Source organism: Furipterus horrens, unplaced genomic scaffold (genome assembly GCF_987537825.1).
Source record: "Furipterus horrens unplaced genomic scaffold, mFurHor1.1.pri manual_scaffold_1, whole genome shotgun sequence".
Taxonomy (NCBI): domain Eukaryota; kingdom Metazoa; phylum Chordata; class Mammalia; order Chiroptera; family Furipteridae; genus Furipterus; species Furipterus horrens.
Window position 1 is genome coordinate 24224646 of NW_028327171.1, and position 26232 is coordinate 24250877.

The window sequence follows — 26232 nt, forward strand, 5'->3', positions numbered from 1 at the left end:
GCAGCATGAGAAACACAGTTCTCCAAACTGAGAGATGCAGAGTTAGAGGGAAACTGACAACTTACCTAATGAGTCCAAATACTTCATCTGCCCATTGAAGAAGTACAGACTCAAGGAGCCCAAGCAACCTTACCCACGTTCACAAGTCAACTAGTCATAAAGCAGGGAATCTACGGTACCTCTCCATACTTCTAGATCTCACTTTCCAAAACTGAAAATACTTTTGAATGACTTCTAAAACATGTCTCCAAGCTCAGCCTTCACACCATACCTTGGAGTATGCTCTTTACTATCACCTCTGTGTGATCGGCCAGGAGATCCGCCTTGGTGATCGCCGCCAGGGACAGGTAGTTGGACATATTCCTGCACAGTTCCTTGTTGCCTCTGTGGAGGAATTTCACTGCGATGGGGATGGCTAATGCCATCACTGGGGGCCGGTTGTAATTCTGAGAAATTGCAAGAAAACAACATATAGTTAAGTGGCTCATTATTCATTTATTTATTCATTCATCCAAAAAATATTTCTTGAGCTAAGCTTTCAAAGGGCAGCTGTGAAAACAAAGGCTCCACCCTGTTTTCATTGTATTTGGGAACTCTTGTTCTTATTAAGGAGACTTAAAGGCAAATAATTAATAGCGTACATTAATGAGGGCCATGATAGGCCAAGTTCAGGGTACTCATGGAACAAAGAGGAGCACCTAATCCAGTCTTGCAGGGGTTGTCAAGAAAGACTTCATGGAGGAGGTGATGTTTCTGTTAAGACCAGGTGGATGAATAGGAGATGGCTGGGTAATGGCAAGAAGAAGAACGGAAGGAAGGAAAAGCACACGTGGGGGCACAGAGATGAGACGAGCTTTGAGCATTTGGGGAAACGTGAATTGTTCAGTATGGATGGAATGGATACATGTGGAAAAACTGGGGTAGGGAGACAAGAGAAGGTACTAGAGAGGTAAACAGGGATCTGGCATAACATGCTAAGGAGTTTGGACTTGATCATTAGGGTGATCAGGAGTCATTAATAAGAAGAATAACATCAGATTTATACTTGAGAAAACAACCCAACCAATGTTGAAGAAATTGTTTTCTGACTGTATCTTAAAAACTTAAGTTTTAGCTCATGAGATTCAGAAGAAGAAAAATGAATGAGCATAAGTAAGGAATTTTGGATTCTAAGATAGTTCTCTTCTTGATTTACTTTGTGACTGAACATCAATATCATAGATATAAAATAATGCTATCAGCATTTAAGTATCTAAGTTAGGAATAATATTTGAAAAATACTATTTGTTTTCTTAAAAGTGAATGGTATATCTTCACGACCATCAATCTTTCTGACCATCAACTCCACCCCTGAGACTAAATATAAAGCAAAAGTTGCCACAATGCACAATGTGTCCAGGAAGCTGACTTCATGTTATATTAGAAATTAAAAGTGGTTGTTTTTCTGTAACTGTTCATGTGGAAAGCGCTTATAACTTTCCACCTTGAATCATCCCCTCTAATACCTCCCACAATCCTGGGTTTTTGGTAGGTGTTCAGTAAACATTTGTTGAATTAAATAACTAGTGAAAACCATGTATATCTATCGTTACAGTTGTCACTGGGAACATAATGTGGTAGGAAAGGTGGAGGGGGTGGGGAATCCCACTGGCTCTTCACCCTCTCACTGGCATCATCCACTGACAGCGATAGCCCAGTATGAGTCCAACACTCCAGTCCTATTCATTTTCAGGGCTAGTTGATAGGGTGGATGAGTTGTTACACACTCCTTTGCAGATTCCAACATCCATAGCCATCACCTCAGGTACTTCTCAAGAAGACATTTCTGCTCTTGGCTTTAAGGGTGGTCAAATGACCCAGAAATTGGCCAGAGAATCACATTTCCCTGGTCCAAATGATGGGTTCAAGGATGGGCAAGTTATCCAGTTATAATTAAGAAGCCATTAAAGGGCTCTGTGAAAGAGATTCTATTTTCTGATAGATTCAAAGCATTGAGAATGGAAGATGGAGTAGCTGCCACAACCTCATGATCTCAGAAGAAGAGAATTTATTTATGATTCAAGGCAATATTGATCCACATGAGAGACAAGTTTAGAAAAACCAGGTCCTGGTGAGATCATTTGAGCCCCATGCATGAGGCTATGCCTTAAGCCAGATTTACCCCTAAATTGTTTTAAGTGAGTCAGTTAAGTCTCTTGTATTTAAGTGTTTTTTCCCCTCCCAGTCCCTAGAAACAAAGACCTGATTAACCCTTAAGCTATTCCTGCAGTTTCATCGATGTTCCAGACTCAATGGTCAACCTGACTTCTGAGCAAAGAAAATAGCTATTCAACAACCTAATGTGACATCACACCATTAAGTCAGCTATATTTAAAGCTCTGACCCTATTCCTTGGTGAAAAATCATGCTTATATAGCAGTTTCAGTTACTAGATTTCTGTCCTAACAGCTTAAGAGTTCCTAACACTATAAAACTATTGAGCAGACCATGGCCTGCACCTTATTTCTCTAATACTAGGCTTTGCCTTCACCTCCCCTCTTGGTGAACTTAATCGGACCTGATTGGATTAGACTATTACTGATGTGACGAACTGTGAGGCTTCCCAAGGGGCTGGCTGCTCCCCTCCCCTAACTTCAGCTTTGGAAGTCTGAGCATGTGCTTGGTCATCCACCCAGAATCCTTTGGATCCACTGAGGCTAACTTACACCAAGGGATTTTCAAAAGGCTGGTGCATAATCCATCATTCCAGTTTACTCCTCTTCAGTGAGGGTGCCTCCTAGGTCACACCTAGGTATCTCTTTCCCATTATTAGGATATCAGGAACTAATTACTAACCAGAATTTTCACTCACGGGCACAAGATCTGATCAGAGCAAAGGAGAATCCTGTGAGGTATTCCACCTGTGCGATGTGAAACCTGGCCAAAATAACACCCCTGCGCTATAACCAACTCTCCATCTCTAGTGACTGGAACATCATCAGATTCGAGCTCTACCCCTATGTACCAAAATAATGACTCTACAGTGAGCATCACCTTTTTGTTGACTTACTCTTCAGAAACATACTCTTTAGGAAGACCAATTCATGTGTCCATTTTCTCTATTATAATCATATTCGCCCCCTGCTCCCTTGAGGTTCTTCCATTCATAGTACGTCAGTTAGAGCATTAGATGTTTTCCAAGCCCCTCAGTTCTACCTATATAATTTCTTGGGTTTGTCCCTAGAGACAGCCAATTTCTCCATTTATATGTAGGCTTTTGTAAATTTTACCTTTAGATGACATGTTTTTGTCCTTGTGATGGCAGGTTAAAGTCCTCATTTTGAGAATAGAACACAATCAAACAATTTTTCTCAGAGCTTCTCAGAGCTTCCAAGAAAGTGCTGGTCCAAGTTTACTGTATCTATTCCAAGTCTTTAGCCAAGAACAACTTGCAACTACAGAGGTACACATCTTCCATTAGAGGTCTATATCTTCAAGCACATTTACCTGTGATTTGCTGAGAAACCACAGGTAGTGGCACTGGGAAGTATGACTCAGGTGTTTCCATCTAATTGTGAACACAGGCTGGTAAAATGAAAGGTCAGTGGAAATCAGCATTCCCAGCAACTAATGTTTTTGCTCCTTGGACATGAACTAACACTTGCCAGCAACAATGAAGTAACAGGCTGTCTTAGCCAATTTGATCATATTCTTTTTCCACAATTCTTGATGTTCTTGAGAAAAATAGTGGGCAGTTACTAAAGTCTTTAAAGAGTGGTTCCAAGGGAAACCTTTAAAATCCCTTAAAACATGTATAATATCATTATTTAAAAAGAAAACTTTAACACACTCAATTTTTCTGTTTTCCTCCCACACAGGTCATCTAAAAATCTCTTAAATGATAGGAGAAGTGAAACATTAAGCAAAGACCAAGCAGTTCATATAACTACTAAGGAATTTTGACCAAAAGCTCACACAACCTCTAAACAGTGTCTAGACGGTCCTTTGCGTATCAAGAAGCCACAGGTACCGCTGACAGCAACAGGATGTGAGTGAGGGGCTGGAAGGCCAAGATAAGGCTGGACAGACATGGGCCCTAGGACCTGATAGGTACCATACAACCTCCTTCCGACAGCCGAGTTGAGCTTTCCAGTGAAGCAAAAGGAGTTGCTAATGCAGTAGATCTCAGGCCCATGAAACTGTTTTATCACTAGTGTTCTTTGGATCACAGGAATGCTAATGGCATACATGCCAAGAAAGGCCTATGAATGCTTGTACAAATAAACCACTTTAGCAGCAGCTGTTAATGCCAGAGTCTATGATAGATCTTGCCCCTGAGTGCAGACGTGAGCATGTTGGTATGTGTATCATCTTACACACAACTCAATGCCCAGGACTCAGGAAACAAGTTCAGTGAAGTATAGGGTAGAAATAAAGACGTGTTCACGGGGACAGTTACATCTTGCTAGAGAAGCAAAACAAGAGGCCCTTGTTCTATAGATGCCAAGAATTATATTTCTTAACTAGATTAGCACCAATTTGAGCTTTTGGTGGAGATTTTCCTTTTGAAAATGTACTTTGGGAGCGTTTCCCAGTGTTTTAAAACTGAAAAGAATAAAGCTAAGTAGAAGAGATATTTATCTGAGGTGATAGCAACTAAAAAGCTCTTTGGCTCTCAGGCCTGGAATTCAAGTAAGAGCCATAAAGAGTAGTCTCAAGAAATAATAAATGTCATATATTAAAATAGTTATATTATGGTTATTCATCTAGTATCATTGATCAGATAATTAAACTAAATTTGGATTTACATATAAAATATTTTATTCTTAATAGCATAGCTATATGTAAAATCTATATGGCACATACTCCTAAGTTTTCCCAGTGTATTTTCTGACATGTAATAATAGAGTGGGTGTCAGGATCCTGGGGGTGTACTCCAGTCTCCTCCCATTTCATGCCACTGTCTCATCTGGCATAGGTACTTTGGCCCACTCTGGGAGAAGGGTAGCTGTTGTGGAAGCCAGAAAGCAATTATCTCTATTGAACTTTTTGTTCATTGATTTGATTGATTGATTGATTCATTCATTCAATATTATTTTGAGCACCCACTGTGTGTCATTCACTTGTTCTAGGTGTTAAGACTACATTAGTGAATAAAACAGAGCTTATATTTTGGGGATGAGGAGATAGGCAATGAACAATGGCTATAACAAATAATTAAATCAATAGCCTCTTAGAAAGTGTTATTTTAGAGTCTTTTGTGGATGATTATAATGATGATACCAATCAAAGTCAATACTCATGCAGCAATTTATGTGGCCTAAAGATTTTATGTCTATTTTTAAAATGTCTATTTATTTAATCCTCACAACAAACTTATGAGGCAGCTACTCTTGTAACTTGCATTTTACAGATGACAAAATGAAAGCACAAAAAGATTAATTTGCTCAAGATTGCACTGCAAATAAATGTTAGAGCTGGGTTGCCTACTGAATAAACTTCTAAACATAACCAATCTTGCCTCTAAGAGTTGCATTGAAAATGCTCTCAAAACTGTCCAAGACACTTTGCATGCAATGCCAATCAGGGACAGATTTTTAATCCTTATGAAACATTAACCGAGGAAGAAGAAATAAGAAAATTGAAGTGTGGGAGCAAAGAGAATGGTCAAGAGGTCCTTCTAAGGAGGAAATACAAATACTTTCTGATTTTCCAACAGTAGATTTGGGGATTATTCCTATTCCTCCTTCCAGATAACCCCCTTGAGCAATCCTCCTCTTCACAGGGGTCATCAACAGTGTGAGCAGGGATGAGAAAGAGATAAAATGCAGAGCTAACTTGACAACAACTGTGCTAAGTGATTTGGTTGCGGAAGAGGCTGTAACTGGTCTAGAATTTTATTCTAGTACATCAGCTATGTCAATGTATCTTGAGGTGCCTTTAATTTGTTTCAACCCTCTCCAGGTTTGGATTTATCCTGGAATGTAATTTGTGGAGGCCATCTTCCCTTTCATAAGTTTTACAGGGACAAAAACCTGGCCAGAGGGAGCTGTGGTTTGAAATAGGTACTTCCGGAGAGTGGCTAGACCACACAGGGAAGATTGCTTTTGTAATAAAAGATGCTCTTCATAAGCAATGAGTTTGTTATGCCCATTTTACAGTTGTCAGAACAGAGGCTTAGAGAGATAAAATAAATTATCTCTCATTTATACAAGACAAATAGCACCTGACTATAAGGCCCTCAAACTCTAAAGCTCTTTGCTATTCCACCTCTCAGCATCCTCTAAGGGAATCGGAATTTCAATCCGGAAGGTGATCTGGTTCATCCTTTGTTTTCTAGATGACAGTTTGAGAGACTTGTCTAAGGACTCAGGATGGGTTTGTAAATGGTATATCACTCAGCCCAGGCTGGTGTGACTCAGTTGATTGGAGCATCCTCCCATGAACCAAAGGGTCACAGTTTCAATTTCTGGTCAGAGCAATGCTTAGGTTGCAGGTTTGGTCCCCCATCGATGTTTCTCTCCCCTCCTTCTCCTCTCTCTAAAGTCAATAAGTATGTCCTCACTGTATCATCTGAGGCAAGAGAAAGCAGAACTCAGAAGTGCATCCTGCACACCTGTTCTGATTTTATATTGAGGGATGTCTAGAGGATGAATTCTAAGATTTCATATTACTTTAAAGTTGATTTAAGGACCAAGAAAAGAAATGATTCAATACAGGAGTCATCAAAAGTAGGTTTACAGTTGTGAATGCATGAAACAGAGTTTATTCTTGTATTATAATTTATTATTGTATTACTTATTTATATAACTGTAAACCTACTTTTGCCCAGGAATAGGAGTGGCCCCTTGGGGTAGGTTGGAGTATAGGTTGAAAAAGGCAATTTTGGCAAAAATAAGACAGTTTTTCTGTTTAAGTGACCATACTTGTGTTTAAAATGACAGCGAAGTACCCAGAAAAAAACATCAAGTGAAATGGTCAAGGATGTGGAAAAAACTGATGGGCCCTTGCTCCTGATGCTGGGATTGTTAACCCAGGAAAAGGGGTGGATAGAGAGGAAATCACCGTTGTTGTTGTTGTTAAGCTAAAAATGCTAAGGATGTCATTTGAAAGTTGATCTATTGTTTTATTTTACTGAAAAAGCAGAATAGAATATGAGTCATCCCGATTTATACATGGTCCCCACAAGAATGCAAATTGCAAGTAGGATAATTGCTGCAGGTCCAAAATTCTCCTTAAAATTTGTTGAAAGGTAAAGGCCAGCGCTGGGACCACAGCCTTGCCTGCGGTTCGGGGGCTGACTTTCTGGGATCACATCCCCAGGGGTGGCCTGGGCAAACCGCTGACCCTTGCTGAAAGGCAAGTTTCCCTTCAAGGCTTCCCATCTCCTACTATTAAAATCATCTGCCTCCTCGGAGGGCACACTAAGGACCCCCTGTGTCCACAATGGCTCTACAGACTGGTGTTCCTCGTCCCTCTCAACCAAGAGGCCTAAACCTTTGCTCTCTTCTCAGTCTCTTCCCAAAATCTCAGTGCTTGTCCTCAGGGCCTTACTCTCAACAATCTTACAGACTCATCTACACTGAGTCACTGAGTGTTGACCAGCAGTAAGTTTAGCATTTTTATTTCTCAAAAGCATTTGCTGCCTTCTCTCCCATCCCACTCCCAACTTTTACGTAGGAGACATAACTCCTTACCTAGAATGCAACATCCCTTTGCATTAGAATTTAGGACATTTGGGAAGGGCAGCCTGCTTTGCTTATTTTAGAAATCTGGACTTTTGCACAAGCTGTTTTTTTTTTTGTTGTTGTTGTTGTTTGTTTGTTTATTTTGGTTTGGAATGTTCTCTCATTCCACCTGTGAAATTCCTGCTTACTGTCCATAAGCCTTTCCAAATGTGATCTCCACCCAGAATATCTTCCTGACTCTCTAGAACTGTGTTACCGTAGGAGCCACTACCCATGGGAAGCTACTGAGTACTCCAAATTAAGACGTGCTAAAACACACCAGATTTATAAGACTTAGTGTTGGGTTGGCCAAAAAGTTCATTTGGATTTTTTCAGTAAGACAGCTCTAGTAGTGATAAGTTATCTTTAACTTCATTTGAAAAAATTGTGTTAGATTATATTGTGACAGGTGTCATAATAGGGTGCATTAAAAAAAAAAAACTTATCAAAATTGGTGAATTTTTGTGTAGCCATGTTAATGTTGAAGATGGAAGAAGATACACAACATTTTTGGCATATTATGCTTTATATTTCAAGAAAGGTAAAAACACAACTGAAACACAGAAAAAGATTCGTGCAGTGTATGGAGAAGGTGCTGTGACTGATCAAACGTGTCAAAAGTGGTTTGAAAAGTTTTGTGCTGGAGGTTCCTCGCGGGATGATGCTCCATGGTCTGGTAGACCAGTTGAAGTTGATAGTGATCAAATTGAGACGTTAATTGAGAACAATCAATATTATACCATGTGGGAGATAGCTGACATACTCACAATATCCAAATCAATAAAGTTATTGGTGAACATGAAAAATGTGTCCTTTATTTTACAGAAAATACTATACAGGCTTTTTGACCAACCCAATACTCAAAAAAGTAAAATATCTCAGTAATTTTTATATCGCTTACAGGCTGAAATAATAATATTTTGAATATACTGAGTTAAGGAAAATATGTTGTCAAATCAATTTCATGTGTTTCTTTGTACTTTTTAATGTTGCTCCTGGAAAACTTCAAATGACATGGGGTGGCTCGTGTCTGTGGCCTGCATTCTATTCCTGTTGGACAGCATTGTTCTGGAGTCTAGGCCAATGGTTTTGAAATTGTAGTGGGAACTAAAGAGTATAGCTGATTTGTGAGTTTCTGTCTGAATGTCCCTGGAATGGTACTTTGGAGTAAATAATCTGTTTCTGATGTATGTCAATATCATATTCAAGATAACCAATGAAGAACAGATTTATTAGGTCTTTGTTGTTATATCCAAGCAGCATTAATCTCTCATTAATTTTGTTGAAATCCCCATATCGCCCTCTCCCATCCTTAACCTTAGAGATAGAATATAAAACAAATAAAATTATAAAACAGTGTGATAGTATAGAGTCTTTTGTTCAGTTGGCCAGTCCCTGGACTAAATATGAAATATGCTCCAGTTAAGCATAGACAACTGTGAGAAAAAACATAAAAGAACAAGAAATGAAACCAATATTAGCTGCCACACACAGTGCTAGACACTTTAACATAAGCAGAAGTCCCTGAACCGTGCTTAGTGGAACCACCACTCTGAGGGCTGTTCACATATGCTGTGTTAAGAGGTGAGGTTGGAGGGAGAAACTTCATGGTCAAATCGCAGCGGAAAATACTGTCTAAACAGGTAGCCATATTTCTTTATGGAAGGACTTTCCAGAGACTTTCATACTCTAAGAAGCATTGTGATAGCTCAAAAGGGAAATACTGAATTCAGTTTTTACCGACTTATTTGATCATAGGAGTCTCTTTTGAGAAACACATACCACCATCATGGGATGGTAAAATTTGTCATAGACAATGTTGCTTCATCTGCATTTTACAGGACGTAAACTGGTTTTAGGACGTTCAGTGTCCTTCCCGACATTTCAATCTTACATAACTGTTTTGTGGCTGAGCCAAAATTCCAAACTGATGTTTATGCCAGAGGAAAGAATTTAAACATGATCAGAACAGGCTAATATTACTATTACAGAAAATTCACAATACATATAGAAATATACTTAAAAATGACTGAGTAAATTCTCTCCACATACTCCAAGCTCATTGCTCCTCAGTTCAGACTCTACTCCCTTTTCTGGTCTTCTCGGGTGAAAGAGGTCTCTTTTTCTGCACTTTCCAAAATTCCTCATTTAAATCTTGGCACACATTACTTTATTGTTAGCTTTTTATATGTACACGTCTTATCTCTCCAAGTAAATTAGAGCTTGCTGTGGTTTTCCTTTGAATTCCTCACAGGACGTCTTGCATATAGTAGGTTTATTAATGACCAGCCTGTCTGGGTTAGCTATTGATGGTTTGTGGTATCTTTTTACAGCAGCTAAACACTACAGAAACACTGGCTCTTCGTTCAGAGACACCATGTGTTCACCTACACTGCCATGCCAGTATCAAATAGTGTGATGTGGAACACCAACATACCTGTAAAATGCAACTCATGATATCAGAGGCAATTTTTGCATGGGGAGCGTCTTCGTCTTTCCCGGAGGTTCTCAGGTTGTGTTCCAAGCAGGAGTCCCAGAGCGCCACGAGGGCCTTTGCGTGCTTTTCAATGGACTCTGTCTCTCTGATGGCTGTTGTGATTCTCGTGATGCAGATTTCAACCACTGCCTGGTCATTGTTATTGGTTTGGTAATCCTATTTGGAAGAAAACCTTCATGTTAAATAATACTCTGGAAAGCTATCCTTCAAAGGGCTGACAAAATACAAACCGAGTCATTTAGCAAACAAGTGTGCCACACCACGTGCTAGGAGGTGAGGTTGTGAAGCCCAATACAACATGGGCCTTCTCTCGGGACAGAAGCTTGTGGAAGAGACAGAGTTGGAACTGTGCTCAGATGGAGCAGGACTGTGTATTACTGTACACAGAGAGGGAGGAGTAAGAGTCCAAGGGAGCTTAATTATTCACTTGCAAGTGGATTTACTCTTCAGGCTATTTCAGTTTCTAAGTCTATTATTATTATTATTATTATTATTATTATTATTATTATTATTATTATTATTATTATTTTTGCTCTGACATTTAGGTAACTTTTGTGAAATGTTTCAAGTTAACTTCCAATTTCTCCTCATATGCTTTTTCTCCCTGTACACAATAGAACAGACCATTTCATCTTTCTTTTTCCAATTCAAACTACCAAATTCATTTTAACTTACCCCAGCTCAATTTCCCTTCATTCCTCTATTTTAGTTCTCCCTCAAATACCTAGTCATCTTCACTGAGAGATGATATGAACCTTTAAAACATTTAAATGTGAAAACTAGACCGATTGCTTTAATGTGGAAATCGGTCTGACTGTGAACTTCATGTGGTAGACTGGATCTTATGCCAGCACGTATCATCACATAGGAGGTGATGGGGCTTTTTATCCCCCTGCAAGCTCCAGTATTAAGTGCCTTTTCATACTGTTACAACTAATGCTGAAGCAACCATCTTATGCACGAAGCCCTCTTCACACTGTAGATTAATTTGAGCTTAGATTCTCCAGAAGTGAAAATTTTTGAGGCAAAGCACAGGAACATTTTTAAGACTCACAGTATTATCTGCCCAATTATTTTCCAGAAAGGTCTGACTTGTTTAGAGTCCCATAAACTGGGTGAAAACATGCTCTGCCTATTGTACCTTTGCAAGAAGAAAGTATTTAAGTTTTGCTAATGTGATCAGTAAAAAACAATATCTCATTGCTGCTTTACTTGCAATTTCCTTGAACAAAAGAAAGGCTGAATATTTTGTCATGCTTATTGGCCATTTGTATTTCCTCCTTTGGAAATTGCCCACTGTATTCTTCTGTTTCTTTTTCCTTAGATGACTTCATTTTTATTTAATTTTTGTTCTCCCTTGGTGCAATATCTTTTTCTAGTAAGGATATTTAGTGAACATTTGGCATATTGCTTGTAAATGTGTCTCCATGCTTTAGAATTTTTAGATTTTTTTGTTGCTATTTATTGACATACTAAGTTTTTAAATATGCTTTATTGATTATGCTGTTACAGTTGTCCCAATTTCGTTTCCCTTTGTTCCCCTCCACCCAGTGACCCCCCCCCTCCCTCCAGGTGTCCCCTCATCTTAGTCCATGCCCATTGGTGGTACATATAGTTCTTCTCAACATCTTCCTATCTACTCTGTTTACTCCTACTATGCTTCTTAATTCCTGTACCATCTCTCTCCTTTTCCCCCATTTCTCCTCCCAGCTGACCTCCCCCCAATATATTCCTCATACCTGTAATTTTTTTCCCACTCTTGTTTGCCTTTGTTTTGGTTCCCTAGCTTCTGTTGTTGGTTGTTATGATACAGTTTTCATTTTAATGTTCATAGTTTTGATCCTCTTTCTCTTAAACAAGTCCCTTTAACATTTCATATAACAGTGTTTGGATCTGATGAACTCCTTCAGTTTTACTTTGTCCTGGAAGCACTTTCTCTGTCCTTCTATTCTGAATGACAGCTTCCCTGGATAGAGTATTCGTGGTTGTAGGTTTTTGCTTTTTCTTACTTTGACTATTTCTTGCCAGTTCCTTCTTGCCTGGAGAGTTTCTTTTGAGAAATCAGATGGTAATCTTATTGGGACCCTTTTGTACATAATTCTCTTCTGTTTTGCTGTTTTTAAGATTCTCTCTCTTTATCTTTAATTTTTGACATTTTGATTATAATGTGTCTTGTTGTGGTTCTCCCTGGGTCCAGTTTTTTTGGAACTCCCTGTGCTTTCAGGACCTGTAAATCTATTTCCTTCCCCAAGTTAGGGAAGTTCTGCTTCATTATTTTCTCACATCATTTTTCAATATCTAGTTCTTCTTCACCTTCTGGCAACCCTATGATTTGGATATTGGCCCACTTATGGCTGTCCCACAGGTTTCTGAGCCTCTCCTCATTTTCTTCACTTTTTGTTTCCTCTTTCTGCACTGGTTGACTGTTTGTTCCTTCCCTATGTTCCGATTTGTTGATTTGATCCCTGGTTTTCTTTCCCTCACCACTAGTTTTGTATGTGTTTTCGTTCATTTCAGCAGGACTAGCTTTCATTCCTTCCTGTCTTGTTTAACATCTGCTGTCAGGTCTGTAAGCATTCGTATAACCAAAGCTCTGAACTGTGACTCAGAAACATTTCTTATTTGCCCATTCGTTAGATCAGATATTTGCTGGCTAGTCAGTTGCATTACTGGGATCTCTATCATGATCTCTGCTATCCTGACAGTTTTGTGTTTACCTTTGTTTCCTGGGCGGGGCTGTCACACCTCTTATGCTATAGGGGGTGGAGCTCTGTGCACTCGTCACTACCAGGTGACCCTTCTCACCACACTCTGGTGCTTTGTGTGGCGGCGGGGGTCCAAGATGGATTCTTGCTGTTTACTGCTGAGAGACCGGGAGATTCTTCCTCCATCCCTACCCCCTTTGGCCTTCACAGTCCGAGGCAATAGGGTCTGCCTTTCCTGGCATTGGAATCATGAGCTTATGGGTCTGGTCCACAGCGGGGGATGCTCCCCAGGTGTTTCTCACTTTCCCTTAAATATGGGTGTCTGTGCTTACCACCGTCTTGCCACTGTCGCTGCAGATGCGGCTGCCAGCACAGCTTGACCTCTCTGCCCCAGCTTCACCCTCCTACCCATCTGGACGAGCACCACTTCTTTATAACTTCATACGTTGGACTTCCATGTAGTTCTATTTTCGGGAACTTCTGGTTATTTCTGGTTTTGCAGTAGATGTATTCCTTCTTAGTTGTGGCAGGAGATGGAGCATGTCAGTCTAGGCCTCCATCTTGGCCAGAAGTCTGACATGCAAAGTTTTTAGATAGTCAAATATGTCAATCTTTTGGGATTATATTGTTTTTTCTTTTTATAAATTGGAAATTTAAGTTCTTTAAATTATTATTGTTTTGAAAATGAAATTCATGGACACAGTACAAAATTTCAAAAGATACAAAGAAAGGGTTCAGAGTGAAAAGTTAGCCTCCTTTTCAGTCCAGTTCCCTTGCCCAGGGAAAATGGGCTCACCAACTCTTCACAGATTTGACAGAGGCACTCCAAGCACATGCAAATGCTCACTGACAACAACTCTTTTCTTTCTCTGTAACTCCTGTGGCAGCTTTTCTTTTTACTTCAAGTTTTCCTTATCAAAGGTTTAGTAAAAAACCACCTGTATTTTTTCTAGATTAAAAAGATGTGTCAAAACATTCAACATTTATTATTTTAGAAATTAATCTCTTAGCTATTCACGTCACTCTTAAATCTATCTGGTACTTAGGAAGTAAATAAAGATGTACAGACTTTCCACCAAAGACGACATTTTCCCTGGGTAGAGCTAAAACAATGAAGATGTCTTGCCAGAGCAGAGCAGACCACACCCACGCTGAGTGGAGCAGAGCAGAGCTCCCTGGCTGAAGAGGGGCTTGGACCTCTGCCACCTGGCAGGCGCTCAGCTGTGATGTGTTCACAGCCACACTATATCACTGTTTGCACTGAATAAAGTTTCCTTCTTCACCACAAAATAACTTACTAAATAGATAAGTAAATAAATGGATATACATTGTATTCTGAATAGCTAATCTAATTATCTCACCATCACGTACTGAATAATTGATTTTCTAGTAATTGTTTTATATACAACAGGTTCTATTTCAAGACTGTCTTTTCCATTTGCTTGTTCTATTTCTCAGTTCTTCTACAATACTAATTTAACCACTTTCTTCATCTAAGCTTCACACATTTTTAAGTGTTTACTAGTGTTCTTTATGACTTTGTTGTTGCTGTTAACAAAATCTTTGTTTTTTCCCTCATTAGAACTTCTAGTTATTGCTGATTAAGTCTACCTACACGTTTTGGTTCTCTTTTTGGGGGGGTATTTATGTTGTACCCAGATGTTTAGCGCCATTTGTCTTAATTTTGTTAATTTTTCAGATCATTCTATGGGTTTTCTGGCAATATTTCTCTGTTATGTCTATACCTTTTATATAATTCATGGCTTATTGTGTCAGTGATGGTCTCCCTAAGCTATTTCACATAGAAGTGATAAGTGCAAGAATACTGATTTAGTTTATCGTTTTAGTTCCTTATTTTTGATGTAAAATTTTATGGCCAAAAGCAAGAAAATGCTATAAGTGTTTTTTATAGGATGCATCACTTTCTATTTTCAAAGTGTATGCATTTGTTTTCACTTTTTTAATGGCTTGTCAGCAGCTATAGAGATAACCAAATATATTATTTTCTTGTCTGTTTTATGGATATGAAGTGTTAAAGTACCACACAGTATGAAGTTCCCAGATATTAGTTCATTCTCTCATTCATAGAATAAACACCACTTGGTTTGGTGGACTATTTTAGTATATTTTCTTTTACTTTCCTCCTCTGTTGGTGAGTGCATTTTTTATAATGCAGTGGAATTATTACTTTCACTGGAACAAAATTTTGCTGTGTAGCAATTATGTTTATAACATACAGTGAGTTATAGATATTTCCTTCCATGGATACAATTTTACATATTTATTCTACAATCACTTAATAATGTACAGTGCAAAAGACCACTTTGTAACTCCCCTATGATTGTTACATTCTATAATTCTCTATATATTTGTATCACTTTGTCCACTTTTAAAAGCACACACACACATATGCACATATAATTTATTCTATCATTCTAAGAATCTCCAAAATCAGGGCACTAACAGTAACAGTAGTGACAACAACAAAAAGTGTTCCCAGAGGTAATAGTACTATTGGGGTTTCCAGCAGAAGTAAACTACTTTAAGGGGTGAAACACTTAACTCAAGCCAGTCAGTATTCACACAGTAAAATTATATTTAAATGGAACTGAAAAACCCAAAATGATAATACTGAAGGAAATAAGTCAATGTGACATGAGGACATGTCAGCAGATGAAATTTAGAGCAGATTTGATATTCAGAAACTTCAGATTATATCATTGTTGACCTCAAATTATGCACTTATATGTTCAAAATGATTCAGTGTATAAAAATTATTTTTTATGAACAAAGCCAAAGTTACTTCAAAAAGGACCAGAAAGATGTTAAAAAGAACCATATAAAATTTCTAGAAATAAAAAACTCAATGAATGGATGAAATAGTTGATAAGATACAGCTGAAAAAAGACTCAATGGATTGAAATACAGAGTTGAGGAAATGAAATCATAATGTATCATATAGGAATGAAAAATATAAAAGATTAAGGGGCGTGGAAGATAAAATAGGGTAGAATATGAAGGATATAGGTGCAATAATTTTGTTGGCTTTGCTCACTACTCTATTTCCAATGTCTAAAATATTGCTGAAAGAGAAAATATAAATAATTGTGGAATGCATACATGGATAAATAAATAAGGCTTACAGAAGAAGAGACTGGATGGAAAATATAATATTTGATATGCTTTAAAACTTTCCAAAACTGATAAAAGGCATAAAACCCAAACTCACAATAACCATTGAGGATTCAGTAGGAAAATGCAAATAAAATCACATCTAGAAATATAATAGAACCATAGAACACCAGACAGACAAAATAATAAAAAAGAAAAAATAGAGTAGCTATAAAAAATGACAAGTAAACTGACAGTAGCTTTTGTAACAGCAATAGTTGAAATTGCTGAGAAATAAAAAGATTGCCAATCTAGAAATTTATATCCATGTAATTTTCATTCAAAATTAAGAGCAAAAATAATAACTTTTTCAAAAAACAAACTTTGAGAGTTTATCACTAATAGAACCTTATGGAAGGAACTTTTAAAATGTACCCTTCAGAAAATGAAAACCTGGATTCAGAAGAATAATCAGAAAAGAAACAGGAATATATTAGGTACTCAAAATAAACATTGGCTGAATCTTTAAAAAATTAGTGGTTTTAAAGAATAGTTTCTAGGGAATTAAACAAGGTTGAATAAAAGTGTTGCTTAAGAATGATGTATGATGGGCATTAAAGTGTTCCACAGTCCTTATGGCAAAAGAGAATAAAGCTATTGAGTAACTTAGACATAATTATTGTAATTCTACAAATGTAATAAGGTGTGAATTATGAGATCTTCCACGATGAAGAAAGAGAAAAGGCTGCCAATTAAGTTGTGAGTTACATTATGCCTTAAAGAGAATTCTAGAAAAACATGAATTGATGATTACTAGCCTCTCATTTCTCCGCACTTTCTTTCATCTCTTTCAAGGGAATTTCCCTTTTCTCCTATTTTCCGCTGTATTACATATTGCAGTGTAATAGACCATCTCTTAGCAATATCTTAGTAACAAAAAAATGAGTTCTCTTTTAGTTTCTATCAAGTTCTTCAGTTATTGTTTTGCAATTTATGATAAACTCTTAGAACAGTTCCTGGCACATGGTGAGCACTACGTAAGTATTAGCTATTATTACTTACTCAGATGAGCCTTAAAATATGTTACAAAGCAAGTCTCAATCACTTCCAAACAACTAGTGTCATGAGGTTCACATTCTCTGACTAGAATACAATAAAATTTTAACTTAACAACAAAAAGATTACAAACATTCTTTGGGAAAGTAAAACACAAACTTCTAAATCACTTACGGCTCAAAGAGGAAATCACAATGAAAATAAGAAAGTAGTTAGAATTCATAATGAAAATTATGCATTTCAAAAACTTGTGGGGTTAAGCTAAATGGTCTTATACTGTACTTACACTTATGGCTATACATGTTTTTATTAGGAAGTAAGAAATAAAAAAAATCAATACACTAATAATACACCTGAGGGGTTTAGGAAAAGCAAATATAAAATACAACCAGAGAAAGAACAAAGAGGAACTAGTAAACATTTCAATAAAGAAGTTAATGAAAGATAAAAAGATCCCATAGAAATGATTAGTAAACTAAAAACTTTTAAAAAAATACAAAGCTCTGAAAATATTAACAAGATACCAGTGATGAAATGTATTTAAATAGATGCAGCAGTGCACAAGAAATAAGAATAATACAAATAATTTATGCCAATAAATTTGAAAGCTCAGATGAAACATACAATTTTCTAGTAAATATTTACCAAAAATGACTAAAGCAACCCCTCAATTTTCTTCAAATAAATTGAATCAGTCAATTTTTTTCCAAATAAATTAAATCAGGGGTTTAAAAATCTACTTAAAAAACCCCAAACAAGACAAATCTCATGGTACCCAGAAGGTTTTACAGTTTTCTATGAAATCAAGGACTAGATCATCATTATCTTATAAAACTCTTACAGACAATAGAAATGTGGAGACATTTCCTAACTTATTTTATGAGACTAGTATGTGTAAGTTGGTACCAATCCAGGTAAAGACAGTAGAAGAAAGGAAAATCATACACCAATCTCATAGTTCCAAAACTTTTAAAAAATAGCAAACCAAAGGAGGACATGTATTAAAATAAATGTCAAATTTCATTTTATCCAAGGAATACAAAAAACTATTAGTGAAATTAAGCACATTAACAGATTAAAAAGGGAAAAAAGATTATCTCAAAAGAGCAGAAAAAGCAGTTGATAAAATTAAACAATTTTTAGAAAAACTGGAATAAAAGGGAACCTCCTCAGCCTGATTAAAGGTATTAACTAAAAGCCTGGGGCAAACATCATACTTACATTGAAAAGTCAGAAAACTTCCTTTAAATGATGAGAAAAGGATTTCTATTATCTCCAGCTTATTCAACATTGTTCTGGGGTGCTAGTCAAGATAGTAAGACAAAAATGATGTAAAAGGCAGAAGGAAGCCCTGGTTGGTGTGGTGCAGTGGATTGAGCAGGAGCCTGCGAACCAAAGTGTCAATGGTGTCAATGGTTCAATTCCCAGTCAGGGCACATGCCCAGGTTGCAGGGCTAGGTCCCCAGTTGGGGCAATGTGAGATGTAACCACACATTGATATTTCTCTCCCTCTCTTTCTCCCTCTCCTCCTTTCTGTCTAAAAATAAATAAAATCTTAAAGTAAAAGGGGAGGGGGGGGCAGAAGGATTAGAAAGGAAGAAACAAACCCATCATTATTTTAAGATAATGATTATATACTTTAAAAATTCCAAAGAATGTGTTCCTCTCATCCTAAAAAAAATTCTTTCTTGACTCTCTAATGCTGTCTAATTGCCGCTCCATTTCTCTGCTCCTCTTTATAGGAAAATGAGTTGTCACTGCTCACTCTTTTCAGATCTTTTCCTCCCATTTTGTCTTTAACTGCAATCCAACTTTCACCCTACCTATCCAATGATACTGCTTTTGTCAAGTCACATGACCTTCATGTGCCTGAATCAGAGGTCAGTTCTCAATCTTCATCTCACTAGGACTATCAGCAGCATTTGTCATCACTCCATCCTTGATACAATTTCTTCAGTTGGCTTTCAGGACATCATGCTCTTCTGACTTTCTTCCTCCTTCTCTAGGCTTTCTCTCAGGTCTTTACTGGTCCATCATCTCTGTGACTTCTAAGAACTGGGCTCAGTATTTGGACTCTCTTCATTTCTTTCTATGCTCATTCCCTTGGTGATCTCATTCAGTCTTAAGGTTGATGACTTCCAAAACGACAATGTCCAGGTTAGACTTCACACTCAGCTCTAGACTCATATACCCACACAGACATTTGACAGCCCATACTTCATGTGTCTCCAGCACAACTCTTGATTCCCTCATACCTTCCTCCCTTAATCTGCTCCTCCCTCAGTCTTCTCCATCTTACTCAATGGCAATTTTATCATTCTAGCTTTTCAGGCCAAAAATATTTGAAATTCTCTCTCTCTCTCCCCACACACACCACACATATCAACATAGTAAATCTTGTTGGTTCCACCTTCATAAATCTATCCAGAAGCTGAACACTTCCCTCCATTGCTCCATGATGGTCAGTCTCTGTTCCTCTTAATCTGTATTATTGCAGATTATATAACTGGCCTCCTGAATTCTACCTTTGCCTTTCCACAGACTCTTCTCAAAATAGGAAAAGGAAGTCAGTTCCTGTTCCTTTTCTGGTCAGAGTTCCTAATGGCTGCCCAAGGCCCTGTGTGATCCAGCCACCACTTCCCTTCTATCCCGTTGCCTTTTGACTTCCCCACTTTGTTCCCTCTATTATAGCCAGACTGGCATCCTTGCTGTTTCTCAAAAACTCCAGGCTGCCTCCAACTTCAGGGCCTTTGCATTAGATGTTGCTTTTGCCTGAAATGATTTCCTCCAGGTATCCACAGTTATTGCTCCCTCATCTCCAAGTTTTGCCTAAATGCCAGCTTCTCAGTATGTCCTACCATCTAGACCCTATTAAAAAATTCAAAATTCTCATCTCTTGTCCTTCTCCTCTGCTTTCTTTTTCTACACAGCACTTAATTATCCTTTTCTAATATACTATATATTTTTCTTATTTATTTTGTTTATTTTCACCCAATTAAATGGATGATGGCAGACATTTTATTTATTTATTTATTTAGTTCTGTTTTGCTCAGTCTTGTATCCTCAGCATCTAGTACAGTGTCTGCAGCATTGTAGGTTACTAATATATTTGTTAACTAAATGGAAAAATGATAGGCAAATTATTAGTATTAATAAGAGAGCCAAGTGGGACTACTAGATACAAGATCAGTACACAAGTGGTGTTTCTGTTATAATCACCTTAAAAATAGTTGTAAAATGCAATTTTTTAAAAAGGGTGTCATTTATAATATCAACTAAAATGTAAAATACTTATGAATTGAAATAAGATATGTAAGACTTTTAAGATCCTTAAGAAAAAATTTAAAAACTTTATTGAAAGATATTTAAGAAGAGCTAAATAGATATACAAGATCTACAGATAAGAAGACTGTACCATGAAGATGTTAATCTTCAAATTAATCTACATAGTGAAATTCCAATCAAGATACTACAGAATTATTCATGAAACTTGAGAAGCCTAATATAAAACTGTTAAAGAACAAAAACAAATGAAAGCAACTTTAAAGAAGGAATTGGGGATACTTGTCCTATCAGATATTAGTACTTATTATAATAAAAGTTAAAAGGCAAGCTACATTTGGAGTAAGAGATGTGTAACATGCATAAGTGACAAAGGATTAGTACAAAAATATATTTTAAAAACTGCTTCAAATTAATTAGAAAATATATCTATGTATTTAAAATCTCCATAGAAAAACAGAAAGGGAAGAAAAAAAGAAAAAAATAATCCAACCATAAACAAGTACTTCACTGTAGAAGAGAGCCAAATGACATAGAGCAAATAAACATATTTTTAAAATGGTCAGCCACCCTAATGAGGGGATTTCAACTTTTAATAACAATCAGATATTGTTTCACTTAAATTGACAAAAACTTCAGAAATCTGATAAAAGTAAGCATTGGTGAGGTAAATCCACTGGAACACTTGCACACAGCTGATGGGAGAGTAAATTGGTTGCAAGCACATGGGAGAGCAATTTGGTGGTATATCAGAAGGTTGAAAATATACAAACCACCCAAACCAGTTGTTTCACTTCAAGTTGTATACTAGAAATACTAACACATTTGCCCAAATTGCTAATTAAAAGCATGTTCACTGTAGCACTGTCTAAGTAGTAAGTGTTCATGCAGCAAAGACTGGCGTGTAATGGAATACTCTATCCCACTGAAAACAAATGAATTGGAAATGCCTGTACTCACATAGCCAAACCTCAAAAACATAATATTGAGCTTATGACTGCATTTACATAAAATTTAAAAACATGAAATATAATACTATAAGTAATATTTAATCATGACCATGTAACAAAGAAATGAAAGCATGCATAAATAAATACCACAATCAGGATATCGGTTACCTTTGGGAGAAAAAGGAGAAAAAAATGAATCAGAGATTGACATTCAAGTGGTTTCGAGTTTATCTAATTGGTTAAATTGGGTGACTTTTGAGCACCTAACATTTTTTATTGTTATTAAAAAATTAAAGAGAACTGGAAGATAGATGGAACAATTAGGCATGGGTCAACATCATGGGGAAGGTGGAGCTGGGAGTAGGAGAAGGAGACAATCTCACCTGAAGTAGTCTGGGAGGTGAGCCAAGGAAGTAGAAGTGATTATTAGGTACAGGTATTCCAGAAAGGGCTTCAAATGAAAACACTTAAAGTCACATTGGGGAACTTGGAGAGAATTTTTAGTACAAAGTCACATTTTCAAAGCAAAGGATAAGGACAAGATACTTTTCAGCAGTGTTTTGAAGTAACATTTGGAAAAGGAAGGCTTGAACTGCAGAGTAGAATCTGGTAAGTTTCAATTATTTTGTGAGTGACTTTAGAAGAGGGATTGGAGGCTTGCTTACCAAATTTTCAGATCTACAAAGCTAGGAATGAGAACTAAAATATTGGAGAGAATCATGATTTTTTAAAAGGGATAGATATCCTGGAAGAAGGACCAGAACACAAGAATATTATTGCAATGGTTTAAAATGTGACATAATTCACTTAAAATTTTTTTTTTCAGTTATCCAATTACAAGTCTTGATTTGACCTGAGGATCTTGGCACATCACAGGATAAAGGCGGCCAACTATGTGATGTTATTATTGAAAAGAAGTTTTCGAAACAGAGTATCTGACTAGGATCAGCAGTTTTTCTAAGCAGTTTGTTCAAGTACTGGGCAATGATACATTACAATAATAAATTAGGACGATTCCAGGGGAACTTAACCAGAATGTTGAGAATGCAGGCAGTACTTGGGAGCTACCATGAGGCATCCTCCAAGAACTTGAAAACAAGATTGTCCTTGAGGCTTAAACAACAGCAAGAACAACAAAACTCACTTGTATAGGTGGTGAGTGAAATATAATCTCAGGGAGGGAGAACTGAAATGTGATTATAACAGAGGAGGAAGAAGCCTTATCAACAATAACATTCTTTGCCTAGTGAAAGATTGGGTACATAGACTTGGAGAGAATAGCACAGAGCACACAAGACTTCTAACTGACATTAGTTTTCTTTTACACTGTAAATCAGTAAGTCAGCATTCTAATTTATACTTCTGAGTGTTGTGTTTGGGTAGCATGATTTAGACAGCATTTCTCACATACTGACAAAATTGATTTTCTAGACCTGACACTGGAAACGTGAGGTAATGTAGACTTACCCTATCTTAGGCCCTTTCCTTGCCAGGGAAAAACATGAGAGCGCTACTAAGGATGTTCAGCTGGGAAGAGAGAAGCCAGAGGTGAAATGGATACTCATCTCCATATGTTTAAAGGTCTTCTTTCAGGAACAGAGGTTAGATTCTTTTGATTGTTGGGGCAAAGAAAAGAAGGAAGCACAGGGGATAGAAAAGACAATAAGGTTTCATTTGGCTGAAAGAAGTGACAAGTTAACAATTTGAACAGTGGAACAGCTATATTTTTTATTTTTATTTTTATTTTTGGTCAGGATTCATTGGTCATAGCAACAGACAAAGTTTAGATACTGTAGTAAAATAATAATAAAGATATAAAGTGGCTCACAGACTTGAAGAAGAAGGTGCACTACCTGCTTCAGAAGGACAGTGACCAAAGCAGATATGATAACAGAGAGGCAGGAACCAAAGGACTGTGTCTTGGGGGCACCATCATCATGATAAGTCACCCTTTGCTGATTTCTTTCCAAAATTACTGGGAAATAAATTCTGGCTGCTATAGTTTGGGTCAGATGTTTCTATTTCTTTTCTTCCTTTCCCCCAGGCAAAGGCAACCTGAGGAATGTTGACTGGAGACTCCATCAAGGCTTCATTCAATGGAAAGGGAGAATTTATAAAAGAAAAATTGTCAAGCAGAAAAAATATCAGAAACCTACTATGTCCTCCCTGTCATTGTAAGTGTGGAAGGGAAGGCCACCTATTTGTTAGGAATCCTAAAATTTCTGTGCTGAAAGGAAGTTGGAAAAAGTGATTTAGAAGGTCCCTTCTAGTTCTATGTTTCTAACAAGAAATTGAGAAGTGGAATTAATTGCTGAGATCCAGGGTCATTATAAAAGAAATGATAAGGAAGATCTGGTCCTATTCACAAGGGAAGGATGGAAGGGAGGCAGCTAACAGTGAAGTGAGTGATGGAGTAGGTACAGTGGTCCAATGGACTGATCATGGGTATTGGTCATCAAATGTTATGGGCGTTGAGGCACCATGGATAGGTTTTGAACAATGGAGAGACATGCGATAAAATCTAGTTTAGGAAATTTAATCTGGTAACTGTTAGCAGAATGAACTAGAGAAAGGCAGGACCAAAGGCAGGAGATCAATTGTTTTGAGGGCCTGAGCCAGGGTGATAGTAGCAGAAAGGGAAAGGAAGGAGCAGATGAGAAACATTTTTTTGGCAGTGTCTACAGAACTCACAAGGCAAGAGGGGAGTGAGAGAAAGGGAGACCTAGGAAAATGACAGTGTAACAGGAAGAAAGATAATAACTTCTAACTGAGGTGCTGGGTATTAACTGCTACGAGCTTGAAGCTTAGAGAGAGATGTCAAGTCTAAAAACAGAGATTTGGGATTTCTTCATGTAGAGATTGCACGTGAGGTTATATGAATAGATGACTTTCTATAAGGCCAAAACATAATGCAAAAGGGCAATTATGTCTTTTTAGAAATAAGTAATCACTAAGAACTAGAACCGGACTTCCAGTCAAAATGGAGGCCTAGACTGACACACTCCATCTCCCTCCACAACTAAGAAGGAATACAACTACCATAAAACTAGAAATAACTATAAGTGCCAGAAAATAAATGGAAGTCCAACATATGAAGTTATAAAGAAATGGTGCTCATCCGGACGGGTAGGAGGGGTGAAGCTGGGGCGGAGAGGTCAAGCTGTGCTGGCAGAGGCAGCAGCGGAGACACAGTGGGATGGCGGTAAACACAGACACCCGTATTTAAAGGGAGGTGAGAGGTGCATGGGGAGCACCCCCAGCTGCAGACCAGACCCATCAGCTTGCGATTCCAATGCCAGGGAAGGCAGGCCCCCATTGCCTTGGACTGTGAGGCCCAGAGGAGGTGGGGATAGAGGAGGAGGCTCCCGGTCTCTCAGTGGAGAGTGAACAGCAGGAATCCATCTTGGACCCCCGCCCCCACAGAAAACATCACGGTATGGGGAGAAGGGTCACCCAGTAGTGATGAGTGCACGGGGCTTCGCCCCTTATAGCATAGGAGGTGTGACAGTCCTGCCCAGGAAGCAAAGGTAAACACAAAACTGTCAGGATGGCATGATAGAGATCTCAGTGATGCAGCTGACCAGACAGAAAATATCTAATCTAACAAAGCAGCAGATAAGAAATCTTTCTGAGGCTCAGCTTAGAGCTTTGGTTATACGAATGCTTATAGACCTGACAGCAGATCTTAAACAAGACAGGAAAGAATGAAGGCTAGACCTGCTGAAATAAATAAAAACACATATGGAACTAGTGGTGAGGGAAAGAAAACCAGGGATCAAATTAACAAATCGGAACATAGGGAAGGAACAAACAGTCAACCAGTGCAGAAAGAGGAAACAAAAAGTGAGGAAAATGAGGAGAGGCTCAGAAACCTATGGGACAGCCATAAGTGGGCCAACATCTGAATCATAGGGTTGCCAGAAGGTGAAGAAGAAGAACTAGATATTGAAAAATGATGTGAAAAAATAATGAAGCAGAACTTCCCTAACTTGGGGAAGGAAATAGACTTACAGGTCCAGGAAGCACAGAGAGTTCCAAAACAACTGGACCCAGGGAGAACCACACCAAGACACATTATAATCAAAATGTCAAAAATTAAGGATAAAGAGAGAGAATCTTAAAAACAGCAAGACAGAAGAAGAGGATTATGTACAAAGGGGTCCCAATAAGACTACCATCTGATTTCTCAAAAGAAACTCTTCAGGCAAGAAGGAATTGGCAAGAAATATTCAAAGTAAGGAAAAGCAAAAACCTACAACCATGATTACTCTATCCAGCGAAGCTGTCATTCAGAATAGAAGGGCAGAGAAAGTGCTTCCAGGACAAAGTAAAACTGAAGGAGTTCATCAGATCCAAACACTGTTATATGAAATGTTAAAGGGACTTGTTTAGAAGAGGATCAAAACTATGAACATTAAAATGAAAACTGTATCACAACAACCAACAACAGAAGCTAGGGAACCAAAACAAAGGCAAACGAGAGTGGGAAAAAATTATAGGTATGAGGAATATATTGGGGGGAGGTCAGCTGGGAGGGGGAAGGGGGGAAAAGGAGGGAGATGGTACAGGAATTAAGAAGCATAGTAGGAGTAAACAGAGTAGATAGGAAGATGTTGAGAAGAACTATATGCACAACCAATGGACACGGACTAAGGGGGGGGGACAACTGGAGGGAGGGGGGTCACTGAGTGGAGGGGAATAAAAGGAAAAGAAATTGCGACAACTGTAACAGCATAATCAATAAAGCATAATAAAAAAAAAGAACTAAAACCATTAGAAACCATTGAAGGAATAATGAAACTTAAAACTGGTTTTCTCTGTTATAGAAATAGAGAGGGAGAAGGAATTTCACAAAGGGACATATTTGGGATTGATTAGGGAATTTAAATATTGAATTGATCTGAATGATTTAAAAATTGGATTGA

General features: G+C 37.7%; 1 protein-coding gene across 1 annotated transcript in view; it reads right to left on the reverse strand.

Annotated features, from left to right (window-relative positions):
* Positions 1 to 26232, reverse strand: part of VEPH1 (ventricular zone expressed PH domain containing 1) — a 205981-nt gene that overhangs the window by 173538 nt on the left and 6211 nt on the right. The window contains exons 3-4 of the mRNA XM_090272057.1: positions 10144 to 10359; positions 272 to 446 (exon numbers count right to left, since the gene is read on the reverse strand). Of these exons, the coding sequence (XP_090128183.1) occupies positions 272 to 446; positions 10144 to 10359 (391 nt within the window). The remainder of the gene's footprint in view (positions 1 to 271; positions 447 to 10143; positions 10360 to 26232) is intronic.